This window comes from Vitis riparia, chromosome 5, assembly GCF_004353265.1.
Source record: "Vitis riparia cultivar Riparia Gloire de Montpellier isolate 1030 chromosome 5, EGFV_Vit.rip_1.0, whole genome shotgun sequence".
NCBI lineage: Eukaryota > Viridiplantae > Streptophyta > Magnoliopsida > Vitales > Vitaceae > Vitis > Vitis riparia.
This window is the reverse complement of record NC_048435.1, coordinates 8,001,275-8,018,224: the sequence shown is the minus strand read 5'-3', so window position 1 is coordinate 8,018,224 and position 16,950 is coordinate 8,001,275. Positions and strand designations below refer to the sequence as shown.

General features: G+C 36.9%; 1 protein-coding gene across 2 annotated transcripts; it reads right to left on the bottom strand.

Annotated features, from left to right (window-relative positions):
- Nucleotides 1–1,639: 1,639 nt before the first annotated feature.
- LOC117915061 (uncharacterized protein At4g14342) lies at nt 1,640–16,481 on the bottom strand. Of its 2 annotated transcripts, XM_034830626.1 has the most exons (5): nt 16,341–16,481; nt 7,364–7,449; nt 7,155–7,278; nt 4,417–4,477; nt 1,640–1,980 (listed from the first exon to the last, which is right to left on the bottom strand). In XM_034830626.1, exons 1-5 carry the CDS (start codon nt 16,344–16,346, stop codon nt 1,949–1,951), a joined length of 309 nt encoding a protein of 102 aa, XP_034686517.1. In that variant the 5' UTR covers nt 16,347–16,481; the 3' UTR covers nt 1,640–1,948. The 2 variants fall into 2 exon arrangements, with proteins under 2 accessions (XP_034686517.1, XP_034686518.1); XM_034830627.1 differs by lacking the exon at nt 4,417–4,477 and having other exon boundaries at nt 1,660–1,980; nt 16,341–16,475.
- Between the last annotated feature and the right edge of the window lie 469 nt (nt 16,482–16,950).

Here is a 16,950-nt window from a genome sequence, read left to right as displayed (position 1 = left end):
CAAGCTTCCAAAGTAGGTCAATAAACGGGCAAGTTCAATAGCAGCTTGGCCTTGCTATCTGGTGATCAAGTTAGCAAATGTATTCAATGAGGATGAACTCCAACAAGTAAGGGGATTCCCTATTATGCCCCTTTAACAATCAAGTTAGTACGAGGTACCTCAATAAAGTGATTGGCTCAAGGCTAGTAGCCTAATTCTAATACCCATGCAGTGGTTGATAAACAATTGAGAATTTCCCCGTTGATAAGATAGGTCAACTTCCAAACGGCCTCCTTATGTGTCAACTCCTAAGCGTGCCAATTAAAGAATGTGTTATGCCCACCCTGACATGCTATACTCAAGCGTTGATGCTTAGGGTTTGTGAATATACTTGAGCTATGTTTGATTTCAAAAAATTTGAGGGAAAATATGAGAGAAAAAAAATAAAAAGGAAAAGTGGAAGAAAATAAAAAATAAATTTAAAATTAATAAATTATTTTATATGTTTCTTTAAATTCATTTCACTTAATTTCTTTCATTATATAAAGATTAAGTAATTTTAAAATATATAAATTTCTAACTAATTGTAATTATATTTAATTTTAAAAAAATTATAATGGAATCAAATATGAGAAAATCATTTTTCTTTATATATATATATTTTTTTTCTTTTCTTGGTACTTTCCGAACTAAACATAACCTTAAAGAATTTCCCATAGGCAAGCTTCAGCCCAACCCTTGTTGTCGTGGGTTTCTCGACCTTGACACCTTGTTGAGCCTATAGTAGGCTTATGCCTCTGGGGCTTTTCGGGTTTGCTTGGGCTTGAGCCCATTTATGTGGTTAGAGTGGGCCACTCCTTCACTAACCATCATCAAAGCTTCTACATAGATCCCATTTTGTGCGTTTCCGGTTATTGGAGCATACCGTAAAATAATATCTTCTTGGCATCATTTCAAGCACTTTCCATACAATAAGACTCCTTTTCCTACTTATTACGTCTCTACTTATGATTTCCCTACTTGTTATGAAAATGTTAAAAAAAAAACGAATGATGAATATTAACGCATGTGGAGAAATTTTATTGATTTCATTATTTGAAGACAATTTTTTTACTAAAATTATTAAAATTCCTTTTCATTTCATTTATATCTATTTATTTGGGAAAAAAAAATAGATGTAAAAGAAATCATTAATTTTATTGAAATATTTTTATTACATTTTGAACAAAACATTAAATCATTCAAAATTTTAAAACAAAATTTAATGTGAAATATTTTATTTGAGAGTTCATCTTAAAAGTCTTCAAAAATTTTGAAAAGTTTTTGTCACTATTTTATTTAAATTATTAAAATTATTGAAAACTAAATTTATAATGTATCTTATCAAATTAATTTTCATTTAAAATTTATTTTACAAAGTATTAAAATTTTCATTTTCATTATTTTTTTTAAGATTTTAGTTTTCTGCAAAATTAAAATAACTTTATCATTTTTAATTTTTAAAACATAAAAATTAAAATAATAAATACGATTAAAAAAATTAAAATAAATTGTTCCCTCAATTATTAGTGATTTTTAAAATAAAAATTAAAAGGGAAAATATGAAAAATATAAAAAAAATAAATAAAAAAGATAGGTATGATCAATTTTTTTTTTAAAAAAAAAAAAAAAAATCGTCAATTAATAAGGTAATATATAATACCTACTCGATCAAATAGATAAGAACCTAGCTGGGTTTGAGAACTCGTATCAATGTTCATCAAACAAAGTAGTACAAGGGTCTTTGACAGGTCTGCCCTTAAAACCAGATGGAAATATCCTATGCTGCTATAGCTCCGTTGTTCCAATTGCAATATTAAAATTCTCCACAAGTCACATATTGCACATCAAAGCACATAGGAGGTACACAAAAGCCTGCAAAGATCCTGCTTCAGCGTCTGCCAAACAACACAATCAATCGTCCTCTCTTTCAGGGGGGAGACCGCAAGGCAAAAGCATTTTCTGTTTGGGAATTACACATGAAACGAAGAGAATTAGATGATGTTATAGACACCAATGTGGGCTGTGGGCAAAGCATGGATAAACCATTGTTCAATATATAAGCAGGCATAGTGTTGTGAAAAACTAGTACATCCTGAATTTAACACCAAAAGCTTGTACTTCATATTTAGCATACATTTTGAAAGGCAATTATCATGTACACAGCTTCTCAAGTATACATTGCAAAAATTGCTAAATTATCATTGCAGACGAGACATTGATGTTCAAACAGATGCATAAAGAACCAGAGGATAGTTCGGCAGCCTACATATATTATATTACAAATATAGTAATAAATTGGAAGAACAATAAAGCAAATACTATATATTTCAGAAATGTCAAAGGAAAAAAAAATTGTAGTCAAATGAGTTATGATTACAAATTCAAAAGGAAATACCTTATAGTAAGCAAGCAATGAGGTCAGAAGAAGAACAAAATAATACAGGAGAGAAAAAATAATAATAATAATTCTAACATGCCCAGAAAAAAAAAAGGAAAAAAAAATTGTAGCCTAATGAGGTTATGACCCCTACTTCAAAAGAAAATGGCATTCCAGCAAGGAAGAGCTCGGACCAATAAGAGGAGAATCATGCCTTGCATTCCCACAAGTAAATACGACTAAATTTGATATAAACAGGAACTGGAAGGAGGACAAGAAACAAAAATACATATTCTCAGGATAATAAGCAATGCAATATGTGAGGAAGATACATGTCATTCTGATATTTTTATTGAGACCAAGCAGGGCATGCCAAAGAAAGGTAATTCATCTAAAATGTGGATTGTAATGCCAAAATCTGAGGTGGGTGAGGAAGAGGATAACAAGACCATATTGACATTCTTGATGTAAAAAAACAGAATACCTTAAGTTGTCACATCCATACAGGTAGGATTTCCAGTTTTTCCATCAAATCAAAATACTCGTAGCGGTTATTCTTGTGACATGTTTCAGATTAACCATTGTGAAAATATACATGATAAAAGCTGAGAAGTTCATATATGATCATATTTATTTCATCCAAACAGAATCAGACATTATAATAGACCCTATTTTCTGGGGGGAGAGGGAGGAAAGAAAAAAAGGAGGCAGGAAATTTGTTGAAACCCAAATGGGCCAGAACAAGTTGAACCACAACAAATGGGCCTAAATGATGTTAAATTGACTGGTTCAACATTAACAAGCTGAAATGCAACAAAAATCCTACACAAGATGAAAGCTCAAATGCTTCAGTTTGCCATAAAAAAAGGATCAAAATGGACCACATTTGGCCATATTCAAGAAAATATAAGGCATCAGATAGAATTTAACATAGCAGTGTGGCTAGGGAAGACCATTCTTGACAAATTATTTTGTTCCCTAGATTTGTACACATTGAATCCCATTGTTAACCATCTCATGCACACATTTTTTTAATGGTTTCTTATATATATATATATATATATATCATATATTCTCTTTGAAAAGAACCCTGTTCTTCCTTGTCCTTCCTCACCTTGGATATCATCTATGACACCACTTAAAGGAACCTCTGTTCCTGCCATGTTTCTGCTTATCCTTAAGAAAGTGAAATTCAAAGCCGATGGTGATGCTAATCAAGAAGCTCCAAGCATCAGAGACGGCAGATGGAAAAACCAAGCTTGCCATGTTGTTCAATGAAGTTAACCAACCAAAGCCAGTGGCAGAGCAGGAAATTTATTTTAGAAGGGCAAAGAGTAAGACACTTATTCAGGAGGCAATAACTAATAGAAGTGCTAAATTCAGCCTAGAGGTCAGTACATTTTGGCTTATCAAAGATGTCTAGGGTTCATCTAATACTCTAATCAATATTTTGTTTTAAATTTTTCAAGAAGGGCATGTGCCTCCCCTGCTTACCTGCTTTCATCCCTGACTACAATTCAATTGACAGCAAAGCTAGGCTAGTTGAAAAATTACTCACATACGGCAACCAGAAACCAAGCTTGGAAGCTCCAGGTATTGGGTTCTCACAACTCCACATCTAGAATCATGATGAAGGGGTAAAATGAGACTGGAAAAGTCTTGTTACCCTTTAACATCAGTAAACAAGTCAATAATACAACAGGGAGATGTTTTCTACGACATGGTCAGTATGAGACTTATTACACTATCTTCACAACTTCTATTTTCTTGATCACTCAGTTGCAAATGAAATTTACAATTGCCTGTCACAAAATCTTCCAATTAAAAAGAACTTGAACAAGATTAAAAAACCCAAAAATAAATAAATAATCCAGAGATACATTCAACAAATAAGAAAAAATAATATTTATGTCTATTGGAAAATATCATTCCTTGGTGCTACATGCTAATTCCCTAACATTCACTGATAATTTCCAGCAGGTTGGAACAGACGAAGATATTCATTATAAAATTCTAACCCTGATCCCCCTTTTCTATATCAAATCCACCACCTATGGCTGCCAGCACTAAGTATTGGTACTGCAAATTACAAAACAGAAAGGAAAAAGGTAAGTCAGGTAGAATTAGCATTTGTGAAAGATGCACAGTAGAAAATTCTCCTATGCAAATAGTTTTGGCTTTAAGAATATTTGGGAAATTAGGGCACAGTGAAACGCTTTTTTGCAAGCCCCTTAAAACATAATTTGCCTTGAAAAAAGGAAATTAAAAAGAATAAATCTTCTATATTGCAGAATGAGAGAGAAGGTCAACACATGATTATCTATCAAATGCTCTCCTAAAGGTTGAGGAGGTCCCTAAAATACCATATAATTCATCTTCAACCTTATTAGCTACTTCTGAAATCAGAAAACGACTTTTCTAAATGTATAAAAGAAAAACTTCAAACAATTTGCAGCAAAAGTGGGTCCCTCAAGGTGAGGCATTGTGAATTAGTTTTAAGGCCATAGCCTTAGTATAGGGTAATTGAGGCCTAAGTCTCACCTTGCTGAGGCTTACAGCCTTGAGGCTGTTGAGGCTTCAAACACTCATGTTTTTAATAGGTTTTGGTCTTTCTTTGATTTTTGGTATATATTTTATAAGAGACTTGTGCCTATTTAATAAGTTTCAATAGGTTTGAACTTTTGTTATATATTTCACAAGTTTTAAGTCTTAGGTCTAGGACTTGGGTTAAACCTTTTACAAATAAGAGCTTAACCAGATTCAATTTAAGCCTTTAAAAGAAACATTTTTTTTAAATAAATAAATAAAGAGAGAGACAAAAAGAAATAGAGGGTTGTTGGTTGCTATAACGGTTAGACTCATATATAATCATTATCATGTTATTCATTGATAAAGGAAGAAGACCATTACTATTGAAGGATGAAGAAGAATGAATGGACATCAACACTGATTGGGAGGATGACAATGCAACTAGATATGATGTTGATTCCTTGGAGATTCTACTAGTGATAATGATGGCGGTGCTAGACTATTTGATGAAGTTATAAAAGAGAGTTAGATTTTGGAAGAAAGAAAGAGAAACTAAATTAGAAACTATTGATATGACAATTAATTTTTTATTATGAAATTTAAGGTTTTCTTATTATTCTATTTCTATGTGATTTTTATTGGCATTTTTGTGACCTTTTGAGAATTTTTTATTTCCTTTTTTAAATTTTTATTGTTTAAGTGGAGGCTCATGCATAAGTTCTACATTGAAGCTTATGCCTTACCTTGTTAGAGTAAAATGCTGTAAGATTGTCTTTAGCTTTTTAAAACATTGAAAGAAGGTTCCAAGATGCACCCACTTGACAAAGAACTACATACCTCATTACTTAAGTAGTAGAATTTACACTTTAATGATATCTTCCCTGAGCCATTTATGTACTCCCTTTCCCTTCTAATATCATGCTCATCATCAATCAAGAAAATTTACCACCAAGTCCATTAAGACACAAGGCTTTCTCAGGCTGGGCTCACATAAATGATGCTTAAGACCAATGGCAGCAGCAGCAGCAAGCACAATATATATGGCACAAGTTAAAGGCTCAGCAAGGTCTAGGTGAACACAAAAGATATTGAGCTGATTTTTTACTTTTTATTTTTTTTATTATATATCACTAAAATAAGAAATACAAGGCCTGAATACAGTGGAATTCAAAGAGATTTCATGCAGCTAATCCAAATAGTTGGAATATGGCTTTTCTAAGTTGAGTTTACTTAAAAATTGCCAGATGCGAATCATGTGATGATGTACTTTTAGACCCACATTCCATTGCAAAGGACATCTGATGGTAGCAATGCCACATGTAATCATGCAATGACACCCTCACTGAATTATCATCACTTCAACTTTGCAAGACCTTATCCCAACCAATGGGGCCAGTAACATGAACCTTTCTTTGCTATGTTGCTCTATTTAAGGCCACAATTAAAAAGGATAAAAAAAAATCATAACTGTCCATCTTGTCTTTTTTAAAACCCTGACCAACATATGCCTTTTGGCTTCCAGCTTGTCCTTGTAGCACCTTCAACTTGAATCAAATCACTCATTGCTAACGTCTCTTTGTGTTTTTTTTTTTTTAAATGTGACTAAAGCATCAGGGCAATTTCCTCTCATCCTGTCTTCAGTCAGTACCCTCTCCAACTTCTCACAAATGCACTTGTTTCTAATTCATTGCATCATCTTTACTCTGTCCATGCTAACTGCCCAACATTATGAGCCATGATGACCTCTTCATTCCTCACAACTTTATTTCTTTATCTTCTTTTTCAGAAGACAGATAAATACTCCCCTCATAATAAGCCAACATACCCAGGTATAGACATATTAAACCCACCAATGGGTCAACTTTTTGACTGCTAAACAATTGTTTTTACCTCAATAACAATTTGGCTAATACTTAAAAAATTGATCTCTTTCCAAAAAGGAAGCCAAACATTTCTCGATCATTCAATGGCCACACAACCTATTACAGACATTTATTTTTGTATGTAATGTTTTTTGCCCCTGGTACCATAGATACCAATAAGTCACATATGCAAGGAAAAGGAATTCTACAGGGTGTGGAGCATAATAGTGCATTAAAAATATGACAGAATGAAAAACAGCTAATAGTAAATATGATCATAACTTAAATTCCTTTTCTCAATTTGTTCATTAAACAACAATTTTAAAGAAAACTACAATACAACTACTATAATACATAGAGCAAACCTGCATAAAATTGTAGCGCTCTCTTCCAATTGATTCGTTTTCAGCAATAGCAAAATACGCCAGTAAGGGGTAGTGGCCAACATATGATGCATAGCTATCACGCTGGATATTCACTGCCCATTCACTGCCCACACAAAACATCAAATCTAAGAAAGAAAAACCTATGAATAAAATGATGACAACCAAATCTAAAATAATAGGTTACTTACAATCTATTCAAGTCAGCATGACCAGTTCCAACATATTTTGCTTGCAGATGCTCAAGCTGGGAGTTAATATTAAACCTATCACTGGCCTGTGCAATTACAGATGACAATGTTTATCAATTACAAGTAAACATGGATAAGTGCTTGACACAATTCAAAGTATTTCAAAAATAAAAAATACTACACACAATATATAAAAGGATGCCATGACATGACTGAGCCCAACACAAAAAATGGATAGCAATAATATAAATAAATAAGAAAACAGAGATACCTAAGTTTGACTAATTCACCTAAATTTCTGTAATAACTTGGAAGAAGGTGAAGCCTGACAAATATAATATGCTATATACACGTATAAAAAAAAAATGATGCCTTGAAATAGAATCAACAAAATTGCTTCTCCAACAGACAAATGAGATGTCATGTATGTGTGTGCTGTTCTTCTTTGCATCATACCGAAATCCTTAGTACTCTAAATAAGATAAAATAGCAAAATTACCTCTCCAACAGACACAGTGAGATGCCATGTATGTGCGTTGTTCTTTTTCACATCATACCAAAATCCTTTGTACTCTAAATTGGATAAAAATAATATACTTCTTATTTTTATCATCCAGATTTGCTTTTGTGGAAATAAAGTATAATGGCATGAGTGGAGTCAAAAAGAAGCATATACTTTATACATTTAATTTTAGTTAGAACTAGTCAATAGAGTTAATGATAATATTTCAAATATTTTTTCACAAAGTTTTATCCCATTTTATATTCAGTTAATTAGTTTCTAATAGCTTTTATTCTCTAACTGATATAGTTGCCTATGTACAAATTTGTTGCTTATTAAGACATAATAAACAGGATCTTGAGATTTATTAGGGATTTTAACGATTGGGAGTTGGATATGGTAGGCAACTTGCTTCAGGTGTTGAGGGGTCTCAGGATAACTTGGGAGGAAGATTCGGGTTTTTGGAAGGAAGGGGGAAATGGGCAGTTTAGAGTAAAGGAAGCGTACAGTCGGTTGGAGAGGCCTCTAGAGGTCGTTTTTCCGAAAAATAAAATTTGGGTGGAGAGAGTTCCAACTAAAATTATGTTTTTTGCGTGGGAAGCCACTTAGGGGAAGATATTGACTCTTGATAGGCTCCAGAAGAGAGGGTGGCAGCTTCTCAATCGCTGTTTTTTGTGCGCTTGTGAAGAGGAAAATGCAAATCACATTTTTATTCATTGTACAGTGGCCAAAGTGTTGTGGGATTTAGGTTTGGGATTAGTTGGGGTTCAGTGGGTTTTTCCTAAAACTGTAAAGGAGGTTTTATATAGTTGGGGGGGTGCTTTTGTGGGGAAAAAAAGGAAAAAACTTTGGAATTTCATTCCGTTATTTATTTTTTGAACGGTTTGGAAGGAAAGGAATAGATTAGCTTTTAGGGGGAAGGGGGGAGTTAGCAATTCAGAGGCTTAAATATTCTTTTGTTTGTAACATTTGGGGATGGGCTAAATTGTATATTGGTGAGGAGCCGCATTCCCTTATAGGTTTTTTTTTTTTTTTTTGATAGGAAACCACGCATGAATATATTGATAAGATAAAATAGTACATAAGGAGGATGAGAAGTCCTCCCGCCAGAATTAAAACTAAACAACACAAGAAAATAACATGACACTACACCGTCTCATTGGAACTACACATTGCTAGCCAATCTAGTTGTAAAATGTTAAGGGAAATGCCCTTAAAACCCACTGAGCAAAAAGCCCAAAACGAAGGGATGAAATGAATAGAGTCCCAAAGATTCTCTGAATTCCTAGCTTTGTCCTCAAATATCCTAACATTTCTTTCCCGCCACACAACCCAAATTAAAGCTATGCACGCATTTTGCCACAAAACCAACCCTCTCTTGGACTTGCCAAAACCTTTATAATTGATGAACATCATGTCTGAAATGCTTTTCGGAGGGACCCAATCCATCTAGGTTAGCTAGCTGGAATAGTCTGTGCCACAACCCCAACGTCATAGAACAATGAAGGAATAGGTGATCTATTGATTCTCCTTGCCCTATACACAACTTACAAATGTCAGGGCTAAGAGCTTTGTGGGGTCTCTTCAATTGTAGCAAGTCATTGGTATTTACCTTCTTGTGTGCCACAAGCCAGACAAAGGCCTTAACTTTGAAGGGAACTTGAGATTTCCATACAAACTTAGAAGGGAACAAAGGAGATGAATCAGACGTTTGGGACAAGGCTATAAAGAAGGACTTGACTGTAAACAGTCCTAAAGACAATAAGGACCAAGATCTCGCATCTGAAGCGGAGGTGGAGAAATTCATGCAATCAATAGAGCGCATGAGGCGTTCTAGATCTTCTATCTCATAATCGGTTAGATTACGACGGAAATTAAAGTTCCATGAGAAAGGGCGAGCCGAACCAAGAATTGAATATATGGGAACACTTTTATCCATTATTACTCCAAATAGTCTTGGATATTGGTCTTTGAAGATTTGGTCCCCCCACCATAAATCTTCCCAAAAGCGAATTCTTTCCCCGTTTCCTACGACCAACCGAGTATACTTGGAAAAATCTTGAAAGACTTGTGCAATGGCCTTCCAAGGACAACGATGTGACCACCTGACTAAAGTGTTGGTATCCCAACCATTTGAGTGTGTCCCGTATATGCTGAGAATGACCTGATGCCATAGAGTTGTACTCTCCCTAGGATACCTCCACAACCATTTCCCTAAAAGAGCGCGATTCCTTAAAGGAATCTTCCCAATCCCCAAACCCCCTTTTACCCTCGGCTTACACACAACATCCCAACTAACAAGATGGTCTCTTTTGCCTTCCCCAACCCCTGACCAAAGAAAGTTCCTTTGCATCCTCTCAACTTTTGCAGCCACTGAAGCAGGAATCTTAAACAGAGAAATAAAGTAGCAAGGGATATGGGATAGACATGAGTGTACGAGAGTTATCCTACCGCCGAAAGATAAGTAAGCCTTTTGTCACCCGTCTAATCTCCTAGAGATTCTCTCAATCACTGGGTCCCAGAATCCACAAGCAGTTGGATTCCCTCCCAAAGGAAGACCTGGATAAAGTATAGGCCAATCTGAAGCCTTGCAGTCAAGCAACAATGCTAACCTAGAAAGATGATTCTGATCAAGGTTGATACCAAAAAGATTACTCTTGTCAAGATTGAATTTAAGCCCAGAAACTTGACCAAACACTAACAATAAACTATTAAGAGTTTGCAATTCTTCCTCACTAGAGTTAGCAAAGAAGATGGTATCGTCTGCGAATTGCAGATGGGACACCCTACACCTATTTCTACCTACCCTGAAGCCCTCCAGCAAACTTCTTTCTTCAGCTTTCAACAACATTCTACTCAACACATCTACAACAATAGTGAACAGGAAAGGGGATAAAGGGTCACATTGCCTTAAACTTCTAGATGCCTTGACCCACCCTTTAGCATTACCATTCACTAGAATAGCATAAGAGACCGACGACAGACAACCTCTCATCAATTTCCTCCATTTAGGACTAAATCCCTTCTTCTCCAACACATGATCCAAAAAATCCCATTTAACATGGTCATAAGCCTTTTTGAAGTCTATCTTGAATACAACTCCTTCCTCCTCTGATCGCCTTTTCTCATCCACAATCTCATTGGCTATAAGAACTGCATCCAGAATTTGTCTCCCTTTAACAAAAGCACCTTGAGTGGGGTGGATGGTCTCCTGTAGTACTCCTCTTAGACGCCCTGACAAGACTTTTGCTATTACCTTATAGAGACAAGTGATCAGGCTGATAGGTCAAAATCCGAGATCTTCTTTGACTGACACTTTTTGGGCAAAAGAATTATGAAGGATGCATTGGTGTTTTGATTAATAATCCCGCTATTGTGAAACTCTGCAAACACCCTCACTAAGTCACCTTGATCACATCCCAACAATCCTGAAACACTGCTATGGTGAAACCATCAAGCCCCGACGCCTTATCCCTATCTAACTGAAAGATGGCATTATAGATCTCTACTTCGGAGAAAGGGGAATCCAGCCTAGAGGCACTCTCTTCTGATATAGGGGACCAATCAATACCTTCTACTCTCCAAGACTCACCTGGAGGACTCGAGTATAGCTTTTTGAAATAAAGTAATATCTCCTCTGTGATGCTCTCGGAATTGTCCAACACCAAACCCCTTTCATTCTCCAATAATTTGATGAAATTCCTGTTTCGTCTCCCGTTAGCCACTTTGTGAAACAGCTTTGAGTTGCAATCCTCGTCTTTAACCCATTTTACCTTGGCTTTTTGTCTCCAATGAATTTCTTCCCTCATTATTATTTCCTCTAGCTCCCCTTTTCTTACAGCTCTTTGAACAGCTAGATTAGAAGAGAGAGCCCCTTCTTGTTCATTGGCATCAATGATAGCTATTTCATCCAAGATGGTTTTTTTCCTTTCCTTAAGCATTCCAAATGTATTCTTATTCCAATCTTTCAATTTTGCCTTAAGAAATTGTAACTTCCTCATGAACTTGTGACTTTCCCAACCATTTCCTTCAAATTCTGTCCACCAACTGCTAAAGCACTCTTTGAAACTATGATGTTGCAACCACATATTCTCAAACCTAAAAGGTGTAGGACCCCACTTGAAAGGATTGGTATCCAATACAATCGGCCAATGATCTGATGTCCACCTAGGGAGAACTTCTTGAAGGCTTTGAGGGAATGAGAGCTCTTACTCATTTGAATAGAGAAACCGATCCAATCTCTTACACACCGGTGACTCTTGCATATTTGACCAAGTAAAAGAGGCATTTCGTAATAGGGGATCATGTAATTCACTTTCTCTTATAAAGCCATCAAAATCCTCATGCTAGAAGTGAATCTAGAGCCTCCCAGTTTTTCTGAACTTCTCCTTATAACATTGAAGTCACCATCCACACACCATGAAGGAGAAGTAGGGCCAAAAAGGTCCGATAGCTCCACCCAAAAATCCTTCCTAGTTAAGGGGTTGTTTGGGCCATAAACAGCGGATAACCACAAAGGACCACATCCATCCAACAAGAACTTGATTGAGACAGAAAAAGATCCAATTACCACATCCTCACTGCTCATTTTCTTTGAGTCCCAAATGATTAAAATCCCTCCTAAAGCCCCGCACGCCGGGAGAGCAGCCCACTCTTTATTCGTAACCGACCAGAAACTTCCTACAAACCTTCTATCGCACACCTCTCTTTTTGTTTCCTGTAACATCACTACATCTGGATTCTGAAGGCGCAAAAAATCCTTAACCACCCTTCCCTTTTTCCTAGATCCCAACCCCCTGATATTCCAATTTATGATCTTCATAAAAACACCTCACTGACCCTATACCACCTAACCAATGTCAACAGAACTCAAATGTCTATGGCGACTCTGTTCTTTCGCCTTGAATACACCTTAATATCCAAGGAGCTTAAGACCTCACATACTTTAGTCATTTTGCTAGGGGAAAGACCTTCAATTTGGAACCCATCCATCTGGGAGAACTCAGTGTCTCCCTGGCTAGCTGTACCCAGAATAGGGGCCCCATGATGCGAACTAGGATTGGTCTTGACATAATTACAGCTTTCAGACAAAAGATCCAATCTAGACAGTTGGGGCACCGCAACATCACGGTTAGGGATGCCAACAAACCCAATACTAGAGGTCCCAAAGTCATCATTTTTTGAAAAAATTTCAAGTAACACTCGATTTTTCGTAGGAAACTGGGATTGAAAGGCTGGAATAGAGAGATCGATGGCAGAAGAGCTCAGGTGTGGAGAAGCCACACCAGAGAAAGGAGAGTGAAAAGGCAGATAAGGCTGAGAAAAATGGTGAGAAGATACCTCGAGAGTTTCCATTTCCGTCATTCCACAGTACCCCTCAAAGTTGAGCCCTTTTTCTCTGGATGCGGGATTAGAAAGGTGATCCATGACTGAAGATCCACTATGAGAACAACCCACAAATCCCCTAAAACCTGCTCCGTCTCCTCCTTTAGCAGTATTGCGCATCTTCTCCTTCCCTTTTGACAGACAAGGAGCCCTAAGAAGATTCCTTTGCTCCGCGTATTCCTTCATCGGCATCATTCCTTCCTCGGAACACCCTTGAACCAACTGTGTTCCCGCTTTGAAGTCGTCTTCCATTGGAAGAGTATCACTGAGTAGCGTCGATCTCTCATTCGTGAGTGGCTCGCTTCGGCTTCGATCCCCTTGTCGACATTCAGAGCTTGATGGAAGCAGAGCATTCCACAGCTTCCTTGAACCGCGCTTCATCGCGGAGTCCCTTTGTTGATCTTTAGGATCCTTGTGGCCCGACTTCGCCTTCCCCTTTGCAGAGAGGTAAGCACCATGAAAAGGGCCCTTCGACTGTCTGTCTTGATGGTCCCCCTTCTCTTGGCCCACCAACTGAAACGGGCCTTTCCCATGGGTTTCCTTCTTCCAACCCACGTCAATTTCAGTCCGTAGGTTAGGCTTACTAAAAGGATGGGCTCTTGACTTAACTTTGGAGGCCCGAAACCCATCCAGGAGGGTTGACTGGGCTTTGGCCCCTCCAACCTGCTTTGGCCCAGTAGATCCAGCTCTCTGCCTTTTTGAATCCGATTGCAATGGAGGTTGGGACCAGCTGTATCCCACTAACGTCTTGTTCTTTCCACATGTCCTCCCAGGAGCGTTCTCAACCTTTTGCCCACCTCTCCACTCCAACGTTCTGCCAACTGCCCCAACATAGGACCCCTTACTAGCCGTTGATCTACCTTCCTCTTCCCTCTTGCTGCCACCTGTCCCCATGTGAGTCTCAGCCGGTTGCCGAGTTGACTCACCCATCTCTCTAACCTACCAACCTTCATTCTTCACGGCTACTGCGACTGAAACTGTGAAGTCCCAACCCCCATCTACCACCTCAATCAAAGTCGGGAGAACCGATCATTCTTTCATTACGACTTTCACCCTTGCTTTACTTAGATCAAAAAGTTTCAATGTTCGCCAATCGATCTCTGTCACCGTCCCCCACTGCTCCATAATTTTCTTCAAGTGAACCTCAGACCATAAATGAAATGGTAAACCCCTTAACTCTATCCAACCTTCCTTGAATCTCCCCTCTACTTCTGAATTTTCCTTTGGCGACCATCTTCTCAACGAGACTATAATTCCGCCCTTAATCCTGATGGACCTTGAATCGTGTAGTGATAAAGTTTCCTCTAAGGTTTCTACAAAAAACAATCCTTTTCCTCTGGCAAATGGGACGATTGTCACCATGCCTTTATGTCCTAGCCTTCTCGCCATGGCCCGGCCTGCCTCAACCCAATTAACAGCACCATCTTGACATTCGCACACCACAACCCTCGCCCATCTCCCAACTGGAACGAGGCCGCCCTTCCTCGGACCTTCATCTCTAACAACCTTCGCATAGGACCGTTGCAGGGGACCCGCATTTTTGTGCATAATCCTTCCTTCCCTACTCTGCCTTCCCTTTTCAACAAAACTCGAAGAGGGGACCACCAACATTGAGTTCAACGCAGACTTTAAAAGTTCTCATCCCCTACCATTATCTCCCTCAGGTATTACCAGAAAGGTTGACTTCTTGTCAGAGGCGAACTCTGATAATCTTATAAACCTGCCATGAACATTGAAACAAACCTCCAGAAGATGTACTCTGGTTTTTCCTCTAAATTTTCTGTTGAATCCCATACAAATCTTCATCTCAATGGCCTTTGTTAGATGTTCTATCAACCAACTAACCTCCTCCTTCTCAACACCTAAGACGAAAACAGAGCCTTTACCGTGCTCTGTTATCGAACACCAATTTCCTCCGACCTCACCCTCTACCCTGACCCAGAATGTCTTCCTCTCCACAGAGACCTTCAAGCTCCTTACCATTTTGCTTGAGGTGAGAATCATATACTGGATTCTACATTAGTTAAAGTCTATTTCAAGAAAGGGAATTTTCTTAAGAAAAATGGAGAGCTAAGCCTAGAGGCGTACACTGCATTCCCTTATAGGTTTCCTGGAGTGGTTAGCCTCCAAATAAGGGGTGGTGAGTTTTTGGTTTTTTGCTTGTAAGGTCTTAGCTACCATGTATACTCCCTGTATACTTTGGGGCTAATTTGCCTCTTTTGAATGAATTTTGTGCTTACTTATCAAAAATAAAATAAAATAAAATAAAATAAATAAGATCTTGAGAGCTCAACCATGTTTCCCAAACATAGGTTGCAATTGCCACTATTGCAGAAGCCTTAGTTTGATCCTATTAATCAGTCTATCTACGACCTAACAATCAAAGAAATTCAATGAATTAAGAGTTCCACAATAAATTCCAAAACTCTTTCCATCATGTGGTTTGCTTAATCCATCAAACTGTACTAAGAATCTCCCCTCCATTTTCTCTTGTTCTCCCTTTACTTTCTTTCATTTTCTTTATAAGAAAACATCACCCAAAATTTAGGATACTCTCTAGGAATTTAGTATAACACCCCCTTCCTCTTAAAAACCTATAATTTAGGAAACTTCTCAGATTTGGTACTTATTGAAAGTATTTATCATCCTCCTTTGTCGTCGCTATTTCCATGCAATAAAATAGTTGTTTGTGATAAATAAAAAATAAATAAATAAAACCCTTTAAGCATAACTCCAGCCTTAAACACAACCGAACCAAATAAAACTCTATTTATTAAAAATTCAGTCCCAATAACCCTATGAAACTTTCTCAGCAACATTACCAAATTTTCCGGTCTACTAAACAATATATAACACCGAAACTCGAATTGAAAACAAGTCCAAAAAATTAAGTCTCCGGCACAGAAACCCTAGATTGGAGAAGGCTGAGGAACCTGACGCAAACATTAAGCGAGTAAAAGGAATGGAGAGTTAGAGCTTAGGGTTTTGGATGCGTTGTTCAAGGGCACTGAAATTTGTGGGAGATATAAACCAAAAATAAAAAATGAATAACATTAAAAGTCAGGAATAGGAAGAAAAACTCTCACTGGCCTGCATCTTAGATTGAGAAAATCAACAAACGCCGAGAGATACGGAGAAGCCTAGATCCAGACTCAGATGAAGTGGCAGTGCCGACGTAGCCGAGAGGAAAGGTACTTAAGCCGCTTCAACTATCAGAAGGAAGGCCGCGCCTTATCAACTTAACCTTAGGTTTTAATTTCAACAGAAAAATATCATGTAAATTAATGCAGGGATGCCATTATTTTAAATTTAAATTTAATTATATAAAAGATGTATTTATATAATTTATCAATAATAATATTTTTTTTTTTAAATTCGGAGATTGATGTTATAGATTTTTTACATATTATCATATTAATTTCAAAAAAATTTCCATTTTTTATTAATAGAGTGTTATATTTAATATTTTATTTGTTAAACGGCGGTTGGTAGTGAATTAAATTTGTATGAAAGCTATTATTCTTGAGGATTGACTTTAGTATATTTAATGAACTTTGGTCATATATTTTCTTATATTAAATTTATGTATTTGACGACTCATTATTAACAAATATAATTAAATGTAAATTGGTATCGTATAGATTTAACGTGGATTTAATTAATAGCACTTAGTATTAATTATTTCTAAAAATAAAAAATA

Bases quoted from the DNA above. Each gene is read 5' to 3' on its own strand.
- LOC117915061 (XM_034830626.1), bottom strand. The intron at 7,279-7,363 runs GTAAGTAACCTA...TTGTGTGGGCAG, and splicing joins CATGCTGACTTGAATAGATT to TGAATGGGCAGTGAATATCC. The intron at 1,981-4,416 runs GTTAGAATTTTA...ATTCCCAAACAG, and splicing joins TATAGAAAAGGGGGATCAGG to AAAATGCTTTTGCCTTGCGG.